This window comes from Artemia sp. Qi Xiang Cuo, chromosome 11 (genome assembly GCF_049724085.1).
Source record: "Artemia sp. Qi Xiang Cuo chromosome 11, ASM4972408v1, whole genome shotgun sequence".
Classification (NCBI taxonomy): domain Eukaryota; kingdom Metazoa; phylum Arthropoda; class Branchiopoda; order Anostraca; family Artemiidae; genus Artemia; species Artemia sp. Qi Xiang Cuo.
This window is the reverse complement of record NC_142804.1, coordinates 46,910,879-46,938,434: the sequence shown is the minus strand read 5'-3', so window position 1 is coordinate 46,938,434 and position 27,556 is coordinate 46,910,879. Positions and strand designations below refer to the sequence as shown.

Here is a 27,556-nt window from a genome sequence, read left to right as displayed (position 1 = left end):
CACAGTTTTCATTGATTTCCAATCTTCAATTTTCAATATAACTTTCAATTTCCAACCAAATGAGCCCTCTATGAATTTTATATGATCATCCCTTCCATAACAACCATATATGCCCCCAGGGCATAACTTATAACACCTACCCTTGGGCCTTTGAACTATTTTCAACAAAATGTCTATCTCAAAATTTTATCTGATGCATTTAGGGCATGGAGGAGAGGCTAGTTGCCCTCCAATCACTTTTGACTCTTAAAAAGTGTAAGAGAACTTTCAACTTCCAATCAAATGAACCCTCTACAAATTTTATACCAGCATCCCTTCCATAAAAACAATATATGCCCCCAGAACATTACTTACAATGCCTGCCTCCAGGCCCTGGGGGGTTGTGTTGACACAGGAGTTTTTTTTTTATCTGACCTTTGAAATATTTTTAATGAAATGGCTATTTTAAAATTTTTATAGGATGGGCTTTTGGAAAAAAGGGTGTGTGGGGGGAGGGGAGCTAGTTGCCCTCAGATATCTTTTGACTGTTAAAAAGAGAACTAGAACTTTCAATTTCCAATCAAATGAGTCCTCTCTGAAGTTTATACAAGCATCCCTTTCATATGAACTATACACGCCCCCAGGACAAGCCTTACAATGCCTACCCCCTGGGCCCTGGGGGGTTGTGTTGACAGTGGAGTTTTTGTTATCTAGTTGTTTATTTTTGTTATTCCACAGAAGTAGAGAATGCTACTTCTGTAGAGGGAGCTACAGCCCAAATCATGCATGTCCTGCAAAAGGAAAAACAAGGAAGAAGCCATAGTTTCCCTAAAAATTAATGCCCAGTTGCCAGTGAGCTTCAAAATTGACACAGGAGCGCAAGCAAATATCCTTCCTATCAAGTATTTTGACATGCTCTTGCCAAAGCCAGAAATAACCAAGGCTGAGCAGAAGGTTACTAGTTACTGTGGTGGCAGGATTCCTGTTTGAGGGACATGTACTTTGAGCTGCACCAAAGAACAATCAAGGCCTTCCAACCAGCAGTTCTACATTGTAGAAGCAGACTCTGTTCCCATAATCGGTTTCAGATCAAGCTTGGATCTGAACCTTATTAAACTGATCATGAATGTCAACTCTGCTGCAAGCACTGAAGTACCAATCTGCAACTTTGTTTCAGAGGTTATTAAAGAATTTAATGATGTCTTTGAAGGGCTAGGAAATCTGGATGGCAAGTGCCATTTTTATTTGAAGGATGGAGCCATCCCTAAGGTTCATGCTGTAAGGAAAATTCCATCAGCTCTTTGCAACAAGCTTAAAGCAGAGCTTGAGAAAATGGAGAAAGATGGTGTCATTGAGAAGCTGACTCTCCCTACTAAATGGGTCAACTCCATGGTGGCTGTTCAAAAGAAAGATGGCACTCTCCACCTCTGTATTGACCCTGTGGATCTAAACAAATCCATCAGAAGACCCCACTACCCTATTCCAATGCTAGAAGACTCTACATCCAACTTGCATGGAGCAAAGTACTTCACAAAGCTAGACGCATGTTCAGGATACTGGTCATTGTTGCTAGATGAGGAATTCTCAGACCTAACTACATTCAACACTATCTTTGGAAGATACCGTTTCAAGTGTATGCTGTTTGGCAGTATATCAGTGCAGGACAAATTCCAAGGTACAGGTCCAATCCATTTTCACTTGCCTTGGTCATGGTGGAAAGTATGGTGTGCCATCTATGTTATATACAGTTATTGTAGCTGAGTTTGCATCTTTGCCCTTAATGGGATAAAGCTTCTGCATTACTTTGAGGTTATTTCAATATTGATTTCTACACTCTAATTCTAGATTTTTAGTTGAGTAGTATTTGAGGGACCTTCTATAATTCTTAGTATAGGTATTTCTCTCTGGGTATTCTCACCAGCACCATCTTCTTTTTTCTTATATAGACTGGCACGCCATCTATTCTGCTATTTTCATATAGCGCCATCTTTGTTGCCATCACTGTTTCTTCTGAATAAGTGAAGTTACATAGTTGCCAAATATTGCATAGCTGCCAAATTTAGACAGTATATTTTGCCATTTTCGGCGATAAAATTCGGGCTGCATTTTTCGGAGACAGCCTGTGCAGAAGTGAGCAACAACGAACATTCAAGAGGCCGTACAGTACTAGCGGGATTTTTTTATCCTTAAACTGCTGGGATAAGGTGATTCGTGTGTTACACTTCCCACGGGTCTTATCTACCGCTAAATCTTTAAAGCTGTTAACGCCGGTGTTGCCAAATTGAACTGAAGGTTTTGCTGACAAAATCTTTGCCAAAATAAATAACATAGATATGGTAGAACTCTGCCCACGGTGCAAGAAAAATGTAACAAGAGCTCAAGGAGGAATTCAGTGCCGAGACTGCTTAAAATCGCTCCACTTTGGTTGCGCAGGTCTTGCGTATAATAAGGAAGCTGCTGACAAACTCCGAGGACAATGGCAATGCTATAGTTGCAAATCTTCTAGCAACGACCAATATAAAGCAACTCCTCCACCAAAATCACAAAATACTAGAGGGACTCCTACAAAATACTAATAGCACAAAATACTAGAGAGAAGAATCCACCAAAAGCCAAGGTCCCTCGGTAAGCCAGCCTACGGAGCCCAAAGAGATTCCTTTGGGCACTAGTTTCCTAGATAACAACACAGAATGCAGCTACTGTCACAAAGATGTCGACACTACCACCTCTTTCCTCTGGTTTTTCTGCAACGAGTGGGAACATGCCGCTTGCCGAGGTATAAATGCAGATCTCGTGCTGGTCATGAAGAGAGAAGATAGCGAGTGTCTCCTGTTTAAATACGAATGCCTCTCCTGCTCCAAACGAAAAGTAGCACTTCTACAACTTCAAGTGCGACAGCTAACAGAAACTCAACCTCACAGACCTCATGAGGCAACACCTTTGAATTATAGTGAAAAACCCTCACCTCACGACATCCAGCCGACAATAAATGCAATTATTCAGGTAGAAGTAGAAAAGGAATTAAGAGAACATAAAAAGATGAATTTTGTAGTCATGGGGCTGCCTGAATCTACTGCTGTCAATGACATTACACAGGTTGTCAAATTGACTCAAGAAAACGAGCTCGGGGCAAATATCACTGAAGGGGAGATACTAGAAACTGCCCGGATTGGAAGACGAAAAGAAGATGGTAGTCCACGCACTTTGTTAGTTAAGCTAAAAAAAATCACAAGAGATTGAGATGAAAAGGCAAACAATCCTGAAGACAGCTCCAAATCTAAGAAAATCATCAAATGAAGAAACTCGTACCAAAGTATATATAAACCCAGATCTCACGCCCATGCAGAGACAAATGCTCGCCATGAAGAGACAACAGAAGAGGAATACCCGCACCCAGTGTGATCGTCAAATGGAGATGCAGAGCCATTGGAAGCGAGGTAAAGACTCCAACGAAGAGCAACGGCAAATATGAAGTAGAATACCCAAAGCCAAACAAATGCCACCATCCTTCAAGCCTAACAAAAAAGCTACTAAAGTAAAAACACTAAAGATATTATATTTAAATGCTGATTCACTACCAAACAAATTATCAGAATTAAAAGTAGAAATGGCGGCAAAGAACCCAGACATAGTAGCAGTGGTCGAAGCTAAGCCTAAACACTGTCGATATCTCCCAACTTTACCAGAGTTGGCCATCAACGGCTACAAAAGCCACACCTTGAACATAGATCAAGAAGACGGTCGGAGAATTATTTGCTATGTCTTAGACAATTTATCAATCCAGAAAGTGTCATCAAAAACAAATGGACAGGAAATTATTTGGCTTCAGATATCAAACACAAACCAAGCAACTCTAAATTTGGCTTTAATATATAGAAGTCCAAATAGCACAGCCGTGAATGACAAAGTACTCTTTAAAGATATTCACGCTATATGTCAAAGATTACCAGAACCAACTCTCATAATTGGAGATTTCAATTACCCTAACATAGATTGGGACCTTCCACACCTCCTAGAGCATAGTGGGTCACCCTCACAGAGGGAATTTCTGAAGATAATGAACGATAATTACCTAGAACAGCTTATTAAAAAACCAACAAGAATCCGAGGAAGCGATAAGCCAACACTACTGGACCTAGTCCTATGCAGTAATACGGAACTAATAAAAGAACTTACTATAGGTCCTCCCGTTGGAAAATCGGACCACGCTACAATTTACTTAGAGGTGATTGTAAGTTGCGAAACTATGAGAAAAAAAGAGAGGTGGATGTATTCAAAAGGTGATTACAATACCATGCGAACGGAGCTAGAAGTTTTCAACTGGACTGAAATACTAAATAACACAGATCTAGTAGATGGCATGTACAGAAAGTTTGTATCCGTAATCATAGACCTCACAAAGAAGTATGTACCAATAGTAAAAATATTTACACGACCGCCTCTAAAACGAGACATCCTTGACCTAATAAAAATCAAGCGGCAAGCCTGGGAGACGCTCAAGCAGACTGATACCAAAAGTAATCGTAGAAATTATCACAGAATCGCCAACAAAGTCAGGAAAGCCACTAAACAAGAAGCAAGCGAAAAGGAGAGGAAAGTAGCCGAAAACTCAAAGATCAACCCCAAGGCGTTTTGGAACTTCGTAAACTCAAAAAGAAAAGAACAGCCGGTTATTCCTGATCTTAGAAACTCAGCAACAAATTTAACAATCAGTGACCCAATAGCTAAAGCCAACCTGCTAAATCAGCAGTTTTCCACAGTTTTCACAACAGAGAGGGACAAAGATGAAAGTCAAGAGGAATGTCAGCCACTAGACGCAGGTTAGTGGCTATTAATGGCAGCATAATTATAAGAAATTATAATTATGGCATATCATATTAATGGCAGAAATTATAAGGCTAGGCAGCAGGCTATTAATATTCAAAAGATGAATGTGCTCAGCAACAACAAACTTATAAGAAAATCGAAATATATTGTCTTGTGATTATTATCTCTTCTAATCAGCAGTTGTACTAAACCAATTCTGCTCAAGTCATCCTCAGGGCTATACTGTGGTGTTTATCCTCCCCATAGTATAGTGCAGACGGTTTGATATCATCTATTTCCCCTTCTTGTTTTAGTTTTATTTTGTGTTTAAAGCTTTTTCCAATAGGCAATGATTAGAAGTTCTCCAAAAAAAAAGTCCCCCCAGATCCCAAATCAAATTCCAGTAAAAGTGTCATAGTGAAAGATACCCATCCTGGCTGGTTAAGCACCCTATCTCAAAGTTCTAATGATAGCTCCAATTTTGATAATAGGACAATGATAAGTGTAGGGTCTAATGTAACCATAAATGATGATAATGGGTTTCAAGAGGTCCTCTCTAGAAGTTCTAAAAAAAGGAAAAAAATCTCCCCAATTAAAAGCATTTCTCCTCTCCCTGCCCAAGATCCTCCCTCCAAAAACTTAGGAATTTACCTTAAAATTACTCCCACTACCCTCTTTGAAATAAAAATGATCACTGCAATAAGAGTTGCAATTTTTAAATTGCTAAAATCAATGTTCTCTCTTAACATTAAACGTGATGGATCTCTGCTAATAGCTGTAGAAGATCAGAAATCAGCAGATACAATAATTAACCTTAAATCCCTTCTGAATAACCCAATTATTGCATCTAATTGGAACCCAAAACAATCACCAACAAAAATAGTAGTTTACAATGTTCCCCCAGAGATATCTACTCAGGAGTTAAAAGAAGGCCTTTCAGATAGGGCTGGAAACACAATCCCAGTTGAGGATGTTACCCAACTTGGAAAACCCAACTCTAATGGCCTAAAAACTAGTAGATCCTTCTTATTCACACTGAAGGATAAAATTGATATCCCAGAAAAATTATTCCTATTTGGGCAAATCAAACCCCACAAGGAATACAAACCTAAGCCTATTCAGTGTCAGAAGTGTTTCAAACTGGGACACACAACAAACAAATGCAATGAAATTCTCCAAGAGTGTAGTAATTGTAAATCTTTCCATCCTAAAGAGCTGACAACTTGCAACAACACCCAGCCTACATGCATCAAGTGCAAAGGCCCACATGAATCTACAAATAAATCATTATGCCTTGCATACAAGAAAAGAGCTCTAACACTCCAAATATCAACAGAGAAGGCCATCCCATACCCCTTTGCAGCAATAGAAGCAAATGCTGCCCAACAATACCAAATAAAGCCTGTAATGAAACCAACCAAAACCCCCAAGTCAAATGGCCCCAATGCATCAAGCACACCATATAAAACACCATCTTCTAAGCCCCCTAGCTCAAATCCCTATCAGAAGGAATCACCAAGCCAACAAGCCTACTTGTCCTGTGAGATGAGGCCAGCCTGGCCCTCCCTCCCAAGAAGAAACAAACCAGAAACACTACCAGGAATCAATCCCTTAACCAACAAACAGGATGCACTACCAAAAATGCAATCCCCAAATATATGCTTATTCATTCTAAACTGTAATGCAGTTCAGGCCATGAACATACATCAACTACAGAAAACAAAAATTATTGCAGAATTGGCAAAAATCTACATCCCAGATGATATGCTCATTCAAGCAAAAAAAGATCTTGCTTTACTCTTAACGAATGAAAGATCTTAAGCCGAACCGGCCAGCCATGACAAAAAACCAACAAAGAGAAAAATCTCTGTAAAAAAAAAACAAACAAACGAGACTGTGGCCAGTGGAGAGACAAGGAAAACAACAGAAACAAAACAACGCGGATATTTCGCCTGTATACAAACAAGGCGTCTTCAGCTTCTTGTTTGTATGAAGGTGTGAGATTCTTTATCCATGTAGGGTGTATATTGTCATAGCTGCTGCTAGTTTTGGACCTAATATGATGTATTGCATTATTCAATTCCTGGATTGAAAATGGATTAGTTATGTACTCGGATCCTGGGCGCGGTTGGTAACTAGGGTTCATAGGAATTGTGGACAGATTGCTTTGATTGTTTGATGTTAGTTTATTAACAAAAAGAGTTGCAAATAGGTTAGCCTTTTCAATATCATTGTCATAATGGGTATTATTATGTATAAGCTCATACAGGAGTGGGTTGGGAGAAGTCTTTTTCCCACATATGTGGCTTATGACTTTATGTATAATTGGCTCATGCGTTTCTCTGGAGAGATTATTTGCAAAATTATTCCTGTATTTATATTTAGCATCTATTATAGTCCTTTTTAGATTAGATTCTGCTTGTAATTTTTTTAAATATGTAGTAGGTGTTGGTTTTTTTATGAATTCTGTCCTAGCTGCCTTTTTTATCTTCCATTTATTTAGGCACTCATTTGTCCACCATGCTTTAGGAATTTGTTTAGGGAATGTTTTCTTAGGTGTTGTCCTGGGGATAGCATGATTAGCTGTATTTATTAGTAAAGATGTCAAGGCTTCAGCATGTGTGTCAACTGTTGTGTTAGAAATGCACGAACTTTGGGTGAAACTTGTAATTTCATCATTTAGCTTATTTTGGAACATAGACCAATTTGCTTTAGTGTTGATATATTTGGAGGTATGAGATGAAGTTTCAGCAGGTTCATTTAGGGAGCAAACTATAGCAAAGTGGTCTGTACACAGACTATCAATTTTATTTATGTAAATTTTGTTCAAAAAATTTAAAGACACAGTTTGTAGGTCAATTGTGGAGAATTTGGCACTTTTGGGGTTAAAATATGTATCTAGGTTTGGAGGGGTAGCAACAGCTAATTCATTATTATTTGAAGTCATATGCTCAATAAATTTACCAGCTTTATTTGCTGGTTTATTCCCCCACAAAAGGCTGTGGGCATTGAAATCACCACAAATAATGATGTTTTTTAACATATTAGAATTATTTATATAATTAAAGAAATCCTTGGCATCTGAAGTTTGGCCATTAGGGTTATAAAAGCTTATTATGTAGGTTTTTAAATTATTCAGCCAAACACTTATACCAATTACATCAACATCATTTTCAAAATCTGGAAAATTGATGCCACAAAATTTTATATTATTATTAACTAATAAAGCTACACCACCTCCTTTTCTCTCTGAAGATCTATCCTTTCTCAGGATAGTGTATCCCAGAGACTTAATTTGTTGATTTTGGGTTAAATGAGTTTCCTGGAGGCAAGCAATATTAATGGAATTATTATTCATAAATGATATTAGTTCATTTAGCTTATTTTCTGTCAGTGATCTTACATTCCATTGGAGTATTGATAAATGTTGTGTTGTTGATTTATTCTTCATATGACTGTGTATCAATGTTCAGCTTTGTTAAAAGTAAATCAAGATCTTTTTTTGCTTGAATGAGCATATCATCTGGGATGAAGATTTTTGCCAATTCTGCAATAATTTTTGTTTTCTGTAGTTGATGTATGTTCATGGCCTGAACTGCATTACAGTTTAGAATGAATAAGCATATATTTGGGGATTGCATTTTTGGTAGTGCATCCTGTTTGTTGGTTAAGGGATTGATTCCTGGTAGTGTTTCTGGTTTGTTTCTTCTTGGGAGGGAGGGCCAGGCTGGCCTCATCTCACCGGAAAACGAGGCTTGCTGGCTTGGTGATTCCTTCTGATAGGGATTTGAGCTAGGGGGCTTAGAAGATGTTGTTTTATATGGGGTGCTTGATGCATTTGGGGCAGTTGACTTGGGGGTTTTGGTTGGTTTCATTACAGGCTTTATTTGGTATTGTTGGGCAGCATTTGCTTCCATTGCTGCAAAGGGGTATGGGATGGCCTTCTCTGTTGATATTTGGAGTGTTAGAGCTCTTTTCTTGTATGCAGGGCATAATGATTTATTTGTAGATTCATGTGGACCTTTGCAATTGATGCATGTAGGCTGGGTGTTTTTGCAAGTTGTCAGCTCTTTAGGATGGAAAGATTTACAATTACTACACTCTTGGAGAATTTCATTGCATTTGTTTGTCGTGTGTCCCAGTTTGAAACACTTCTGACACTGAATAGGCTTAGGTTTGTATTCCTTGTGTGGTTTGATTTGCCCAAATAGGAATAATTTTTTTGGGATATCAATTTTATCCTTTAGTGTGAATAAGAAGGATCTACTAGTTTTTAGGCCAGTAGAGTTAGGTTTTCCAAGTTGGGTAACATCCTCAACTGGGATTGTGTTTCCAGCCCTTTCTGAGAGGCCTTCTTTTAACTCCTGAGTAGATATCTCTGGGGGAACATTATAAACTACAATTTTTGTTGGTGATTGTTTTGGGTTCCAATTAGATGCAATAATTGGGATATTCTGAAGGGATTTAAGGTTAATTATTGTATCTGCTGATTTCTGATCTTCTACAGCTATAAGCAGAGATCCATCACGGTTAATGTTAAGAGAGAACATTGATTTTAGCAATTTAAAAATTGCAACTCTTATTGCAGTGATAATTTTTATTTCAAAGGGGGTAGTGGGTGTAATTTTAAGGTAAATTTGTAAGTTTTGGAGGGAGGATATTGGGCAGGGAGAGGGGAAATGCTTTTAATTGGGGATATTTTTTTCCTTTTTTTTAGAGCTTCTAGATAGGACCTCTTGAAACCCATTATCATCATTTATGGTTGCATTAGGACCTAAAGTTATCATTGTCCTATTCTCCGAATCGGAGCCATCATTAGAACTTTCAGATAATGTGCTTGACCAGCCAGGATGGGTATCTTTCACTATGGAATTTGATTTGGGATCTGGGGGGACGTTTTTTTTTTGGTGGCCTTGTGTACAATTCCGATTGGAAAAAGCTTTAAGCACAAATATAAAACTAAAATAAGAAGGGAAAATAGATGATATCAAACCGTCTGCACTATACTATGGGAAGGATAAACACCACAGTATAGCCCTGAGGATGACTTGATTAGGATAGGTTTGGCACAACTACTGATTAGAAGCGATAATAATCAAGAAAATATATTTCGATTTTCTTGTACGAAAATCGTACTCAACTGAACTCAAAACGAAAAGTATTCGATTTTGAATCCTTTTTAATAATTTTAATAAGATTTTTTTTTAATTTTAATAATTTTAATAAATTTAATAATTTTAATAAAAAATAATATCCTAGTGGCAGCTTTCCTTGATTTTGAAGGAGCATATGACAATGTGAACCACCAAATCCTTTTAAATAAACTTGCAAACCTTGGAGTACCTCCCAAGCTAGTATCCTTTATTAAATCCTTCATAGAAGTGCGAAGTTTCATTGTTTGTGTTGGTTCAGCCTCTTCACCCCAAAAGACAATATCCAAAGGCCTACCTCAGGGAGCAGTCCTCAGTTGCCTCCTATTTGCCCTATATCTTTGGGACATGAACCTACCACACACGAATCTACAATATGCTGATGATCTGGTGCTATGGTCATCTGGCAACACCTTTCAGATAGCACAGTCAAATCTGCAAAAGTCACTTTTCCAGTTTGAAAAATTCTCTCAACATTCAGATTTACCCATTGCACCCACCAAGTCAAAAATAATCCAATATCACAGGAAGCGAAACCATGTTAATGCAAAACTAACTCTAAATAAAACAACTATTCCAGAAGATAATAATATTAATTACCTAGGTCTCATGCTTGACCAAAAACTTAATTTCCACCTCCACATTTCAAACACAATAAAAAAATGTTATAGAAAAGCAAATATACTAAAAAGACTTCTTTCCACACCCTGGGGTTGTAAGGAGAAAACCTTACTCCAGTTTTATAAATCACATATAAGACCCCATATTGACTATGGGCTCATTGTATATGGTGCATGTGCAAAGACCCAGATGCAAAAAATTGAAACAACACAAAATGATATAATACGTCTCATATTTGGTCTTAGGAAACCCACAAGCACCAAGTTTCTGCTTATGGAGAGTGGATTAACAACAATAAAAGATAGACGTAGCTTTCTCTTGATAAAACATCTTACAAAAATTGAATCAAATAGCTCACACACATTACATAATTGGTTAAGAAATCCAGCCATGTATAGAGGTATTGCAGATGATTGTCAGTTCTATTTCTTCAAATTTGCCTTCTTCTTCTTCTATTTAACAGCAGGCGGGCTTTTCAGTATAACTATTTAGCCCTTTTCCTTTTGCTTCACTCTGTGGGCTACAGAGCTACTGGCTTGATTGCCTCATATTTATTAGATAAATTCAGATATCATTCAGCAGATCTTTCGACTCTAGGAGTTCAAATATAAGATGATAGATGTCGATTTCTATGCTCTATGTGCAGGTATAGTTGGCTAGGCTCTTGGCTGATAGTGGGATTTTGTGCTGTTTAAAGTATTTTAACAGTTTACAAAGCAAGGTATGTTGTGCAGACGTCAGCATATTACATTCAAATAGGCAATGGTCAATTGTTTCATTATTCATATTACAATGCCTGCAAAGAGGGGACAGGGGAATTGAACCACTTGAATTAGAAAGCTTATATGAGAATGCAAGGAAATTTAGTCCATTTGTTCCAGAACAAATTCTATGATAAATTTTAGAAAGATACTTATTGGGAAAGGGGGAAAGGATTGGATTACTTTTATTAAAATTAATATCTGATAGCCTCCATTGGTAAATATCTCTAATCGGAATTGGCCTCCCACTTGGCTGGTGAATATTTATAGCATTTTTTGCTATTTCATCAACCTGATGATTACCACTTATGCCAGAGTGGCTAGGAATGTACTGAAAGTAAGTTTTTATGCCACTTGAAGCAAGATTATCAATAATACTGAGACAATGATAAGTGTCAATGTCCAACTTATATTGAGGAGCTGAGGCCAGCAACTCAAGGCTTGATAAAGAGTCGGAATAGATGATAATATTATTCGAATTTTCAATCAAAGGTTGGTTTTGCTTAAGGTGTTCTAATGCCATGATTATGGCATTTAACTCAGCCGACATTATAGATAAATTATTAAATAATCTCTCTCCCATTGCAATTTTCAGGTGAGGAAGGAAAACACCACTTGCTACCTTCTCATCCATTTTTGACCCATCAACAAATATTTGGAAGTGATTTTTATAGGTAATTGTATTAAGTTCTGCAAATTTTTTTTGGACAAAAGCAATGGGGGTTAAATCTTTATTCCAATTTAAAAATTCAGTATTTATTATGGGAAATGACCAATTCCATGGAAGGGATTGAGGGAAAGTGAGTGCAATAGACTTTGCTGGTACAGGGAACTTCTTTTGAATATTGGCATACTCATCTGCAATACCTCTATACATGGCTGGATTTCTTAACCAATTATGTAATGTGTGTGAGCTATTTGATTCAATTTTTGTAATGTTTTATCAAGAGAAAGCTACGTCTATCCCTTATTGTTGTTAATGCACTCTCCATAAGCAGAAACTTGGTGCTTGTGGGTTTCCTAAGACCAAATATGAGACGTATTATATCATTTTGTGTTGTTTCAATTTTTTGCATCTAGGTCTTTGCTCATGCACCATAGACGATGAGCCCATAGTCAATCTGGGTTCTTATATGTGACTTATAAAACTGGAGTAAGGTTTTCTCCTTACAGCCCCAGGGTATGGAAAGAAGTCTTTTTAGTATATTTGCTTTTCTATAACATTTTTTTATTGTGTTTGAAATGTGGAGGTGGAAATTAAGTTTTTGGTCAAGCATGAGACCTAGGTAATTAATATTATTATCTTCTGGAATAGTTGTTTTATTTAGAGTTAGTTTTGCATTAACATGGTTTCGCTTCCGGTGAAATTGGATTATTTTTGACTTGGTGGGTGCAATGGGTAAATCTGAATGCTGAGAGAATTTTTCAAATTGGAAAAGTTACTTTTGCAGATTTGACTGTGCTATCTCAAAGGTGTTGCCAGATGATCATAGCACCAGATCATCAGCATATTGTAGATTCGTGTGGGGTAGGTTCATGTCCAAGAGATATAGGGCAAAAAGGAGGCAACTGAGGACTGCTCCCTGAGGTAGGCCTTTGGATATTGTCTTTTGGGTTGAAGAGGCTGAACCAACACAGACAATGAAACTTCGCACTTCTATGAAGGATTTAATAAAGGATACTAGCTTAGGAGGTACTCCAAGGTTTGCAAGTTTATTTAAAAGGATTTGGTGGTTCACATTGTCATAAGCTCCTTCAAAATCTAGGAAAGCTGCCACTAGGATATTATTTTTTGAGAAAGATTCATTTATTGCATTTGTTAGCAAAATGAAAGCATCTGTTGAGGAGTGGTATTTCCTGAATCCAGTTTGAGTGTGTGGGATCATGTTATTTTTCTCAACAAACCAGAGGAGTCTGTGATAAATCATTTTCTCCATTATTTTCCCCATCACAGGTGTAATCATTATGGGCCTATAAGACTCAGGGTTATCTTTTGGTTTATTTTTCTTTAGGATTGGTAGGAGGGACGAACATTTCCATATATTGGGGAACCTAGAAGATGCCCAAGCGTGATTATAACAATTTAGCAGTTCTTGTTTGTATGAAGGTGTGAGATTCTTTATCCATGTAGGGTGTATATTGTCATAGCTACTGCTAGTTTTGGACCTAATATGATGTATTGCATTATTTAATTCCTGGATTGAAAATGGATTAGTTATGTACTCGGATCCTGGGCGTTGTTGGTAACTAGGGTTCATAGGAATTGTGGACAGTTTGCTTTGATTATTTGATGTTAGCTTATTAACAAAAAGAGTTGCAAATAGGTTAGCCTTTTTAATATCATTGTCATAATTGGTATTATAATGTATAAGCTCATACAGGAGTGGGTTGGGAGAAGTCTTTTTCTCACATATGTGGCTTATGACTTTATGTATAATTGGCTCATTTGTTTCTCTGGAGAGATTATTTGCAAAATTATTCCAGTATTTATATTTAGCATCTATTATATTCCTTTTTAGATAAGATTCTTCTTGTAATTTTTTTAAATATGTAGTAGGTGTTTTTTTTTTTATGAATTCCGTCCTATCTGCCTTTTTTATCCTCCATTTATTTAGGCACTCATTTTTCCAACATGCTTTAGGAATTTGTTTAGGGAATGTTTTCTTAGGTGTTGTCCTGGTGATAGCATGATTAGCTGTATTTATTAGTAAAGATTTCAACGCTTCAGCATGTGTGTCAACTGTTGTGTTAGAAATTCATGAACTTTGGGTGAAACTTGTAATTTCATCATTTAGCTTATTTTGGAAAATAGACCAATTTGCTTTAGTGTTGATATATTTGGATGTATGAGATAAAGTTTCAGCAGGTTCATTTAGGGAGCAAACTATAGCAAAGTGGTCTGTACATAGAGTATCAATTTTATTTTTGTAAATTTTGTTCAAAAAATTTAAAGACACAATTTGTAGGTCAATTGTGGAGAAATTGCCACTTTTGGGGTTGAAATAAGTATTCAGGTTTGGAGGGGTAGCAACAACTAATTCATTATTATTTGAAGTCATATGCTCAATAAATTTACCAGCTTTATTTGCTGGTTTATTCCCCCACAAAAGGCTGTGGGCATTGAAATCACCACAAATAATGATATTTTTTAACATATTAGAATTATTTATATAATTAAAGAAATCCTTGGCATCTGTAGTTTGGCCATTAGGGTTATAAAAGCTTATTATGTAGGTTTTTAAATTATTCAGCCAAACACTTATACCAATTACATCAACATCATTTTCAAAATCTGGAAAATTGATGCCACAAAATTTTATATTATTATTAACTAATAAAGCTACACCACCTCCTTTTCTCTCTGAAGATCTATCCTTTCTCAGGATAGTATATCCCTGAGACTTAATTTGTTGATTTTGGGTTAAATGAGTTTCCTGGAGGCAAGCAATATTAATTGAATTATTATTCATAAATGATATTAGTTCATTTAGCTTATTTTCTGTGAGTGATCTTACATTCCATTGGAGTATTGATAAATGTTGTGTTATTGATTTATTCTTCATATGACTGTGTATCAATGTTCAGCTTTGTTAAGAGTAAAAAACCAACAAAGAGAAAAATCTCTAAAAAAAAAAAAAAAAAAAAAAAAAAAAAAAAAAAAAAAAAAAAAAAAGCAAACGACACTGTGGCCAGTGGAGATAAAAGTAAAAAAACACAAAAAAAAAAACGGGTATTTTTCCCATGTTAACAAACAATGCTTATAAAGCAATAAAGACAAAAAACAACAAAAAAAACAAGATAAAAATAAAAACAAATAAAACCACCACCAAAAAAAAACAAAAAAAAACAAAAATGTAAAATCGGCGCAAAAAGATCCACGTATGGAAAAGATGCTAATAAAGAGTTAATTAAGTGAGGACACCAGAGTAACTGAGGAAAAATAAAAAAACTGTAAATTACTTTAATTATTCAGTTGCGAAATAATCCTTTTGTTAGCTATTACTGAAGCAAATCGTTTTGGTCTAACAGGTAAAATAGTCCCCTGGTGATTATTTAAAATCTTTACTCCCTTATTGACAATTGATTCACTCTTTAGAAGGTTATCATAAATTGGGTCAATATTTAAATTACCCGTGTCCCTATTTATGGAAAGGTTAGCAAACATATGTTTTTTAATTTCTATGGCTTCCCTGGCCCATTGGGTGTACCCCTTATCATTAGAAATAGCCAAGGCTTCATCAAATTTTACAAAATGGTCTGGTTGAAGCCAAATATGCTCTGCTAAAGCTGAAACGAAAGTTTCTGGAGGCTTGCTTAATTGTAGGGTTTTTTCTATTGAATTACGGTGTTCAATAAACCTTTCAACAAATTGTTGGTGAGTCCTACCAATATAGAACTTCCCACAAGAACACGGAATTTTATACACCCCACTTACTAAATTTCCCCGAGTTAAATCCTTACCAGAACTAAAAAAACTACTCATTGGCCTCAGCGATTGGAAACATGTATCAATACCAAATTTACGTAAAACCCGTGAAAGTTTCTCCCCCAAACCAGGTACATATGGTAATGAAATGAAGGTTTTTGATACAACTAAATCTAAAGACTGAGAAACCTCAATAACCCTACTACTATGTTTGGCCCGTCTATTTTCAATTATTTTATCAATGAACTTAATTGGATAACTATTACAAAATAAAATATCCCTCAAGTATAACAATTCTGAATCCAGAAATTCCTGGGAAGAGATTTTAAAGACTCTATCCACTAGTGAAATTACAACCCCCCCTTTTCACCGACATAGGGTGGCAAGAATGAAAATTTAAATACCTATCATTGTGCGTAGGTTTTCTGTAAATCGAGAAAAGTAAATGGAAATCCCTTTTAATTAATAAAATATCCAGAAAAGCCTAATAGAAGGTTACGGTGTTCGAATGTACACCGAATAGAAGGTTAAGGTTACGAATGTAAGATCACTCACAGAAAATAAGCTAAATGAACTAATATCATTTATGAATAATAATTCAATTAATATTGCTTGCCTCCAGGAAACTCATAAATTAATAAATTAAGCCTAATAGCTTTAAATCACGTAATTTATGAACAAAAACAGAGACGTTTTCAACTGTCTAAGGACTTAAATTATTTTTAAAACTTTTTAATAAATAACATTACATATGACATTTTTATACGAATTAATGAAATTGCCACTATATATTTTAGCCATGATTTTCATTTGTCCAAGGTTCGTTTAGTTGACAAGTTTAATAAACTTTTGTTTGAGAATTTCCAAGATTCAGATGTTTTTTATCCTCGTCATTGTCTGGGTCCAGCAATTAAGAATTTGTCTTCTAAGCCTCTTAATATTCAACAGGAAGCCGTTTTGTTGAACGGTTCAAAGTTCTGTTTTCCAACACCAGTCTCCTATTCAAAAATAATTTCAAAGGCGGAATCAGGAATTATGGCTTCTATAGATAAGGTTGATACTCCTCAAGAACTCAGAGCTAAGATCGTAAGAAAACTAAACACCTTTAATATGAACTTCATTGGTAAAGACATTTCACAAAAAAATGACATTAAAATCCTTTCTGATTTGAAAAAAAATAAATTCCTTACTATCACCAGAGCCGATAAGGGAAACACGATCGTAATTCTGAACACTGAAGATTATAATAATCAAATGAATTCCATTATTTTGAACACTATTACATACAAAAAACTTGATTTTGATCCTACAGATAAATATGTAAAATCAACAAGAAAGTAATTAGAGTCAATGAAAAATAATTTTCACATTACCCCAAAGTTTTATAACAAATATTATCCTAGGGGTTGTTCGGCACCCAAGATCTATGGTCTACCTAAGATTCATAAGACTGGATCCCCCCTCCGCCCTATTGTGTCAACTTTTCTGTCACCTGTTTCAAAATTAGGAAAATGGTTGTCGGTAGCTTTACCTCCACTTTTGGGAACACAAAAATCATATTTAAAAAATTCGACTGATCTTACTAATAAATTGCGCAATTTCACGTTGGAGGAGAGTTCAATTCTTTGCAGTTTTGATGTTGTGTCCATCTATTCAAATTGTGATTTAAAAAGGTGCGAGGATATTTTAAAAAGTAAATTAGAAAAACACTTTGATTTAATACAGGATGTGACGTTAGCCAGTTTGGATATTAATGTCATTATGAAACTAATTATGCTGGTAAATGAATTTTCTTTTTATTTTGGTTTTCAAGGGGAGTTTTATAGACAAATTTTTGGTTTACCTATGGGGGCTTCTCTTTCTCCTTTATTGGCAAATCTATTCATAGATGCCATTGAAACCTCCGCTATAAACAGTTTTAGAATCTCCCCTTGCTTCTGGGGTAGGTTTATGGATGATGTGGTCTGCGTTTGGAAACATGGGTTGGACTCCTTAGACCTTTTTTGTAAGCATTTAAATAGTTTTGATAATAATATTAAATTTACAGTTGAATTTGAGGATAATAATAAATTACCTTTTCTGGATATTTTATTAATTAAAAGGGATTTCCATTTACTTTTCTCGATTTACAGAAAACCTACGCACAATGATAGGTATTTAAATTTTCATTCTTGCCACCCTATGTCGGTGAAAAGGGGGTTGTAATTTCACTAGTGGATAGAGCCTTTAAAATCTGTTCCCAGGAATTTCTGGATTCAGAATTGTTATACTTGAGGGATATTTTATTTTGTAATAGTTATCCAATTAAGTTCATTGATAAAATAATTGAAAATAGACGGGCCAAACATAATAGTAGGGTTATTGAGGTTTCTCTGTCTTTAGATTTAGTTGTATCAAAAAGATTCATTTCATTACCATATGTACCTGGTTTGGGGGAGAAACTTTCACGGGTTTTACGTAAATTTGGTATTGATACATGTTTCCAATCGCTGAGGCCAATGGGTAGTTTTTTTAGTTCTGGTAAGGACTTAACTCGGGGAAATTTAGTAAGTGGGGTGTATAAAATTCCGTGTTCTTGTGGGAAGTTCTATATTGGTAGGACTCACCAACAATTTGTTGAAAGGTTTATTGAACACCGAAACTCAATAGAAAAACCCTACAATTAAGCAAGCCTCCAGAAACTTTCGTTTCAGCTTTAGCAGAGCATATTTGGCTTCAACCAGACCATTTTGTAAAATTTGATGAAGCCTTGGCTATTTCTAATGATAAGGGGTACACCCAATGGGCCAGGGAAGCCATAGAAATTAAAAAACATATGTTTGCTAACCTTTCCATAAATAGGGACACGGGTAATTTAAATATTGACCCAATTTATGATAACCTTCTAAAGAGTGAATCAATTATCAATAAGGGAGTAAAGATTTTAAATAATCACCAGGGGACTATTTTACCTGTTAGACCAAAACGATTTGCTTCAGTAATAGCTAACAAAAGGATTATTTCGCAACTGAATAATTAAAGTAATTTACAGTTTTTTTATTATTCATCAGTTACTCTGGTGTCCTCACTGAAGTACCTCTATATTAGCATCTTTTCCCTACGTGGATTAGTTGGCGCCGATTGTACATTTTTGTTGTTTTTTGTTTTTTTTTGGTGGTGGTTTTATTGGTTTTTAGTTTTATCTTGTTTTTTTTTTTTTTTTTTGTCTTTCGTGCTGAATACGCCTTTTTTGTATAAATGCGAAAAATAAGCGTTTTTTTTTTTCTGTTTTTTTAATTTTATATACAATTGCCACAGTATTGGTTGTTTGTTTTTTTTTAGAGATTTTTCTCTTTGTTGGTTTTTTGTCATGGCTGGCCGGTTCGGCTTAAGATCTTTCATTAGTTAAGAGTAAAGCAAGATCTTTTTTTGCTTGAATGAGCATATCATCTGGGATGTAGATTTTTGCCAATTCTGCAATAATTTTTGTTTTCTGTAGTTGATGTATGTTCATGGCCTGAACTGCATTACAGTTTAGAATGAATAAGCATATATTTGGGGATTGCATTTTTGGTAGTGCATCCTGTTTGTTGGTTAAGGGATTGATTCCTGGTAGTGTGTCTGGTTTGTTTCTTCTTGGGAGGGAGGGCCAGGCTGGCCTCATCTCACCGGACAAGTAGGCTTGTTGGCTTGGTGATTCCTTCTGATAGGGATTTGAGCTAGGGGGCTTAGACGATGGTGTTTTATATGGGGTGCTTGATGCATGGGGGGCATTCGACTTGGGGGTTTTGGTTGGTTTCATTACAGGCTTTATTTGGTATTGTTGGACAGCATTTGCTTCTATTGCTGCAAAGGGGTATGGGATGGCCTTCTCTGTTGATATTTGGAGTGTTAGAGCTCTTTTCTTGTATGCAGGGCATAATGATTTATTTGTAGATTCATGTGGGCCTTTGCAATTGATGCATGTAGGCTGGGTGTTGTTGCAAGTTGTCAGCTCTTTAGGATGGAAAGATTTACAATTACTACACTCTTGGAGAATTTCATTGCATTTGTTTGTTGTGTGTCCCAGTTTGAAACACTTCTGACACTGAATAGGCTTAGGTTTGTATTCCTTGTGGGGTTTGATTTGCCCAAATAGGAATAATTTTTCTGGGATATCAATTTTATCCTTCAGTGTGAATAAGAAGGATCTACTAGTTTTTAGGCCATTAGAGTTGGGTTTTCTAAGTTGGGTAACATCCTCAACTGGGATTGTGTTTCCAGCCCTATCTGAAAGGCCTTCTTTTAACTCCTGAGTAGATATCTCTGGGGGAACATTATAAACTACTATTTTTGTTGGTGATTGTTTTGGGTTCCAATTAGGTGCAATAATTGGGTTATTCAGAAGGGATTTAAGGTTAATTATTGTATCTGCTGATTTCTGATCTTTTACAGCTATTAGCAGAGATCCATCACGGTTAATGTTAAGAGAGAACATTGATTTTAGCAATTTAAAAATTGCAACTGTTATTGCAGTGATCATTTTTATTTCAAAGGGGGTAGTGGGAGTAATTTGAAGGTAAATTCCTAAGTTTTTGGAGGGAGGATCTTGGGCAGGGAGAGGAGAAATGCTTTTAATTGGGGAGATTTTTTTCCTTTTTTAGAACTTCTAGAGAGGACCTCTTGAAACCCATTATCATCATTTATGGTTACATTAGCCCCTACACTTATCATTGTCCTATTCTCCGAATTGGAGCTATCATTAGAACTTTGAGATAGCGTGCTTGACCAGCCAGGATGGGTATCTTTCACTATGACACTTTCACTGGAATTTGATTTGGGATCTGGGGGGACTTTTCTTTTGGAGAACTTCTAATCATTGCCTATTGGAAAAAGCTTTAAACACAAAATAAAACCAAAACAAGAAGGGAAAATAGATGATATCAAACCGTCTGCACTATACTATGGGGAGGATAAACACCACAGAATAGCCCTGAGGATGACTTGAGCAGAATTGGTTTAGTACAACTGCTGATTAGAAGAGATAATAATCACAAGAAAATATATTTCGATTTTCTTATAAGTTTGTTGTTGCTGAGCACATTCATCTTTTGAATATTAATAGCCTGCTGCCTAGCCTTATAATTTCTGCCATTAATATGATATGCCATAATTATAATTTCTTATAATTATGCTGCCATTAATAGCCACTAACCTGCGTCTAGTGGCTGACATTCCTCTTGACTTTCATCTTTGTCCCTCTCTGTTGTGAAAACTGTGGAAAACTGCTGATTTAGCAGGTTGGCTTTAGCTATTGGGTCACTGATTGTTAAATTTGTTGCTGAGTTTCTAAGATCAGGAATAACCGGCTGTTCTTTTCTTTTTGAGTTTACGAAGTTCCAAAACGCCTTGGGGTTGATCTTTGAGATTTCGGGTACTTTCCTCTCCTTTTCACTTGCTTCTTATTTAGTGGCTTTCCTGACTTTGTTGGCGATTCTGTGATAATTTCTACGATTACTTTTGGTATCAGTCTGCTTGAGCGTCTCCCAAGCTTGCCGCTTGGTTTTTATGAGGTCAAGGATGTCTCGTTTTAGTGGCAGTCTTTTAAATATTTTGAATATTTGTTCAAGCATAATTGTTATGTATATTATTTAAGATGAAGACATTATTTAAAATCCAACAAATATATATCTGTTGTTTATTATTCAAATCTATTTGAAAACTTCTATCTCCGTTCGCATGGTATTGTAATCACCTTTTGAATACATCCACCTCTCTTTTTTTCTCATAGTTTTGCGACTTATAATCACCTCTAAGTAAATTGTAGCGTGGTCCGATTTTCCAACAGGAGACCTATAGTAAGTTCTTTTATTAGTTCCGTATTACTGCATAGGAGTAGGTCCAGTAGTGTTGGCTTGTCGCTTCCTCGGATTCTTGTTGGTTTTTTAATAAGCTGTTCTAGGTAATTATCGTTCATTATCTTCAGAAATTCCCTCTGTGAGGGTGACCCACTATGCTCTAGGAGGTGTGGAAGGTCCCAATCTATGTTAGGGTAATTGAAATCTCCAATTATGAGAGTTGGTTCTGGTAATCTTTGACATATAGCGTGAATATCTTTAAAGAGTACTTTGTCATTCACGGCTGTGCTATTTGGACTTCTATATATTAAAGCCAAATTTAGAGTTGCTTGGTTTGTGTTTGATATCTGAATCCAAATGATTTCCTGTCCAATTGTTTTTTATTAAACTTTATGGATTGATAAATTTTCTAATGCGTAGCAAATAATTACCCGACCTTCTTCTTGATCTATGTTCAAGGTGTGGCTTTTGTAGCCGTTGATGGCCAACTCTGGTAAAGTTGGGAGATATCGACAGTGTTTAGGCTTAGCTTCGACCACTGCTACTATGTCTGGGTTCTTTGCTGCCATTTCTACTTTTAATTCTGATAATTTGTTTGGTAGTGAATCAGCATTTAAATATAATATCTTTAGTGTTTTTACTTTAGTAGCTTTTTTTTTAGGCTTGAAGGATGGTGGCATTTGTTTGGCTTTGGTCATTCTACTTCATATTTGCCATTGCTCTTCGTTGGAGTCTTTACCTCGCCTCCAATGGCTCTGCATCTCCATTTGACGATCACACTGGGTGCGGGTATTCCTCTTCTGTTGTCTCTTCACGGCGAGCATTTGTCTCTGCATGGGCGTGAGATCTGGGTTTATATATACTTTGGTACGAGTTTCTTCATTTGATGATTTTCTTAGATTTGGAGCTGTCTTAAGGATTGTTTGCCTTTTCATCTCAAGCTCTTTTGATTTTTTTTAGCTTAACTAATCTCAGGTTATTATTCTTGAATGTTATTATCTCTTCTGGAGGGATGTTGTCGTAGTATCTGTTGCATATTTTTTATACTTCAATAAGATCTCCTCTCAAAAATCGGTATGAGAGGCTTGGGAGCGACAGTTTTTTCAAGCGGTCTTGGTATGATAAGTCTCTAAGTGATGGAACAAATTTAGTAGCCCTCCTTTGGATTTTTTGTATTGCATTGCTGTCTTTTTGAAAAAATGGTCTGGTTGTTGTATGACTGCATTTGATCATTGGTCTCACTAACAATTTGAAGAGTATAGAAAACAGTGTTGAGTCAGTAAGAGAGAAATTTCTTTGAATAACTCCCAAGACTTCTGCTGACCTATAGATGATTGACTCGTAGTGCTTGGTGAAAGTCATATCACTGTCTATTGTCACTCCCAGGTCTCGAGCTTCTTCTTGTATAGGTATCTGTTGTCCTTCAAAGCAGTAGTGCCGAGAAATGTGTTTTGGGCCTAGCCGAATGTGACAACTTTTTTCTGTATTCACTTCCATGCTCCATTTTTTCATCCATTCTGCTATTTTGTTTAAGTCTTGCTGTAGTGTTTCTGTATCTTCAAGGCTTGTTATTGCACTACACATTTTCGTGTCATCTGAATAAAGCAGTATCCCTGAATCTATATTATTTGGGAGATCATTTATGTAAATATTGAATAGTAAAGGCCCCAGAACACTACCTTGAACCACTCCACTTGTGACTTTTGTCTCATTGCTGCTAAGATATCCCTCCAGTTTCATTCGCTGAGATCTTCCTTTCAGAAAGTTGAGAACCCACTTTAGAATAGCATCGCCAACACCGATAGACTGTAGTTTTCAAAGAAGTTGACTTTGTGAGACTTTATCAAAGGCTTTTCTGAGATCTAAGTATAAAATATCTACCTGCATCCCACTATCCATATATTTTCTCCAGGTGTTTGTAGCTACAAGTAGCTGGCTTTCTGCTGATCTATTCTTGAGGAATCCAAACTGTGCGGGTGAAATGAGGCTCCTTTCGAGTAGGTACTGTAATATATTATTGTGGAGTAAAGAGTCTAGCATTTTGCATGTGATACAGGTTAAACTGATAGGTCTGTAATTACTTGGATCTGATTTGCTTTCTTTTTTGAAGAGGGGAATCACTGCTGCTTGCTTCCATTTATCAGGCAGGTTCCCTGTTTGTAGCTACTTGACAAAAATGTAGTGCAATGGCGCTGCAATTTCTTGTGCCAGCTCTTTGAGCACTCTAGGATGTAGGCCATCTGGACCTTCTGATTTGTAAGGGTTTAGATTTTTTAGTTTTTTGTGGACCATTTGTATTGTCTTCTTCTTCTATTTAATTTTAATAAGATTTTTAAATTATTAAAATTAAAAAAATTCCATGGAGGGGATTGGGGGAAAGTAGGTGCAATAGACTTTGCTGGTACAGGGAACTTCTTTTGAATATTGGCATACTCATCTGCAATACCTCTATACATGGCTGGATTTCTTAACCAATTATGTAATGTGTGTGAGCTATTTGATTCAATATTTGTAAGATGTTTTATCAAGAGAAAGCTACGTCTATCTTTTATTGTTGTTAATCCACTCTCCATAAGCAGAAACTTGGTGCTTGTGGGTTTCCTAAGACCAAATATGAGACGTATTATATCATTTTGTGTTGTTTCAATTTTTTGCATCTGGGTCTTTGCACATGCACCATATACAATGAGCCCAAAGTCAATATGGGGTCTTATATATGATTTATATAACTGGAGTAAGGTTTTCTCCTTACAACCCCAGGGTGTGGAAAGAAGTCTTTTTAGTATATTTGCCTTTCTATAGCATTTTTTTATTGTGTTTGAAATGTGGAGTTGGAAATTAAGTTTTTGGTCAAGCATGAGACCTAGGTAATTAATATGATTATCTTCTGGAATAGTTGTTTTATTTAGAGTTAGTTTTGCATTAACATGGTTTCGCTTCCTGTGAAATTGGATTATTTTTGACTTGGTGGGTGCAATGGGTAAATCTGAATGTTGAGAGAATTTTTCAAACTGGAAAAGTGACTTTTGCAGATTTGACTGTGCTATCTGAAAGGTGTTGCCAGATGACCATAGCACCAGATCATCAGCATATTGTAGATTCGTGTGGGGTAGGTTCATGTCCCAAAGATATAGGGCAAATAGGAGGCAACTGAGGACTGCTCCCTGAGGTAGGCCTTTGGATATTGTCTTTTGGGGTGAAGAGGCTGAACCAACACAAACAATGAAACTTCGCACTTCTATGAAGGATTTAATAAAGGATACTAGCTTGGGAGGTACTCCAAGGTTTGCAAGTTTATTTAAAAGGATTTGGTGGTTCACATTGTCATATGCTCCTTCAAAATCAAGGAAAGCTGCCACTAGGATATTATTTTTTGAGAAAGATTCATTTATTGCATTTGTTAGCAAAATGAAAGCATCTGTTGAGGAGTGGTATTTCCTGAATCCAGTTTGAGTGTGTGGGATCATGTTATTTTTCTCAACAAACCAGAGGAGTCTGTGATAAATCATTTTCTCCATTATTTTCCCCATCACAGGTGTAATCATTGTGGGCCTATAAGACTCAGGGTTATCTTTTGGTTTATTTTTCTTTAGGATTGGTAGGAGGGACGAACATTTCCATATATTGGGAAACCTAGAGGATGCCCAAGCGTGATTATAACAATTTAGCAGTTCTTGTTTGTATGAAGGTGTGAGATTCTTTATCCATGTAGGGTGTATGTTGTCATAGCTGCTGCTAGTTTTGGACCTAATATGATGTATTGCATTATTCAATTCCTGGATTGAAAATGGATTAGTTATGTACTCGGATCCTGGGCGTGGTTGGTAACTAGGGTTCATAGGAATTGTGGACAGATTGCTTTGATTGTTTGATGTTAGCTTATTAACAAAAAGAGTTGCAAATAGGTTAGCCTTTTCAATATCATTGTCATAATGGGTATTATTATGTATAAGCTCATACAGGAGTGGGTTGGGAGAAGTCTTTTTACCACATATGTGGCTTATGACTTTATGTATAATTGGCTCATGCGTTTCTCTGGAGAGATTATTTGCAAAATTATTCCTGTATTTATATTTAGCATCTATTATAGTCCTTTTTAGATTAGATTCTGCTTGTAATTTTATTAAATATGTAGTAGGTGTTGGTTTTTTTATGAATTCTGTCCTAGCTGCCTTTTTTATCTTCCATTTATTTAGGCACTCATTTGTCCACCATGCTTTAGGAATTTGTTTAGGGAATGTTTTCTTAGGTGTTGTCCTGGGGATAGCATGATTAGCTGTATTTATTAGTAAAGATGTCAAGGCTTCAGCATGTGTGTCAACTGTTGTGTTAGAAATGCACGAACTTTGGGTGAAACTTGTAATTTCATCATTTAGCTTATTTTGGAAAATAGACCAATTTGCTTTAGTGTTGATATATTTGGAGGTATGAGATGAAGTTTCAGCAGGTTCATTTAGGGAGCAAACTATAGCAAAGTGGTCTGTACACAGACTATCAATTTTATTTATGTAAATTTTGTTCAAAAAATTTAAAGAAACAATTTGTAGGTCAATTGTGGAGAATTTGGCACTTTTGGGGTTAAAATATGTATTTAGGTTTGGAGGGGTAGCAACAGCTAATTCATTATTATTTGAAGTCATATGCTCAATAAATTTACCAGCTTTATTTGCTGGTTTATTCCCCCACAAAAGGCTGTGGGCATTGAAATCACCACAAATAATGATGTTTTTTAACATATTAGAACTATTTATATAATTAAAGAAATCCTTGGCATCTGAAGTTTGGCCATTAGGGTTATAAAAGCTTATTATGTAGGTTTTTAAATTATTCAGCCAAACACTTATACCAATTACATCAACATCATTTTCAAAATCTGGAAAATTGATGCCACAAAATTTTATATTATTATTAACTAATAAAGCTACACCACCTCCTTTTCTCTCTGAAGATCTATCCTTTCTCAGGATAGTGTATCCCAGAGACTTAATTTGTTGATTTTGGGTTAAATGAGTTTCCTGGAGGCAAGCAATATTAATGGAATTATTATTCATAAATGATATTAGTTCATTTAGCTTATTTTCTGTCAGTGATCTTACATTCCATTGGAGTATTAATAAATGTTGTGTTGTTGATTTATTCTTCATATGACTGTGTATCAATGTTCAGCTTTGTTAAAAGTAAAGCAAGATCTTTTTTTGCTTGAATGAGCATATCATCTGGGATGAAGATTTTTGCCAATTCTGCAATAATTTTTGTTTTCTGTAGTTGATGTATGTTCATGGCCTGAACTGCATTACAGTTTAGAATGAATAAGCATATATTTGGGAATTGCATTTTTGGTAGTGCATCCTGTTTGTTGGTTAAGGGATTGATTCCTGGTAGTGTTTCTGGTTTGTTTCTTCTTGGGAGGGAGGGCCAGGCTGGCCTCATCTCACCGGAAAACGAGGCTTGCTGGCTTGGTGATTCCTTCTGATAGGGATTTGAGCTAGGGGGCTTAGAAGATGTTGTTTTATATGGGGTGCTTGATGCATTTGGGGCATTTGACTTGGGGGTTTTGGTTGGTTTCATTACAGGCTTTATTTGGTATTGTTGGGCAGCATTTGCTTCCATTGCTGCAAAGGGGTATGGGATGGCCTTCTCTGTTGATATTTGGAGTGTTAGAGCTCTTTTCTTGTATGCAGGGCATAATGATTTATTTGTAGATTCATGTGGACCTTTGCAATTGATGCATGTAGGCTGGGTGTTTTTGCAAGTTGTTAGCTCTTTAGGATGGAAAGATTTACAATTACTACACTCTTGGAGAATTTCATTGCATTTGTTTGTCGTGTGTCCCAGTTTGAAACACTTCTGACACTGAATAGGCTTAGGTTTGTATTCCTTGTGTGGTTTGATTTGCCCAAATGGGAATAATTTTTTTGGGATATCAATTTTATCCTTTAGTGTGAATAAGAAGGATCTACTAGTTTTTATGCCATTAGAGTTAGGTTTTCCAAGTTG

At 36.1% G+C, this 27,556-nt stretch overlaps 2 protein-coding genes across 4 annotated transcripts in view; one reads left to right on the top strand and one right to left on the bottom strand.

The window, feature by feature from the left end:
- Positions 1–27,556, bottom strand: part of LOC148947049 (uncharacterized) — a 136,087-nt gene that overhangs the window by 60,808 nt on the left and 47,723 nt on the right. The gene's annotated exons all lie outside the window — the stretch shown is intronic.
- LOC148947050 (uncharacterized) lies at positions 3,587–4,804 on the top strand. Its single transcript, XM_089096500.1, has one exon. It carries the CDS (start codon positions 3,587–3,589, stop codon positions 4,802–4,804), a length of 1,218 nt encoding a protein of 405 aa, XP_088952626.1.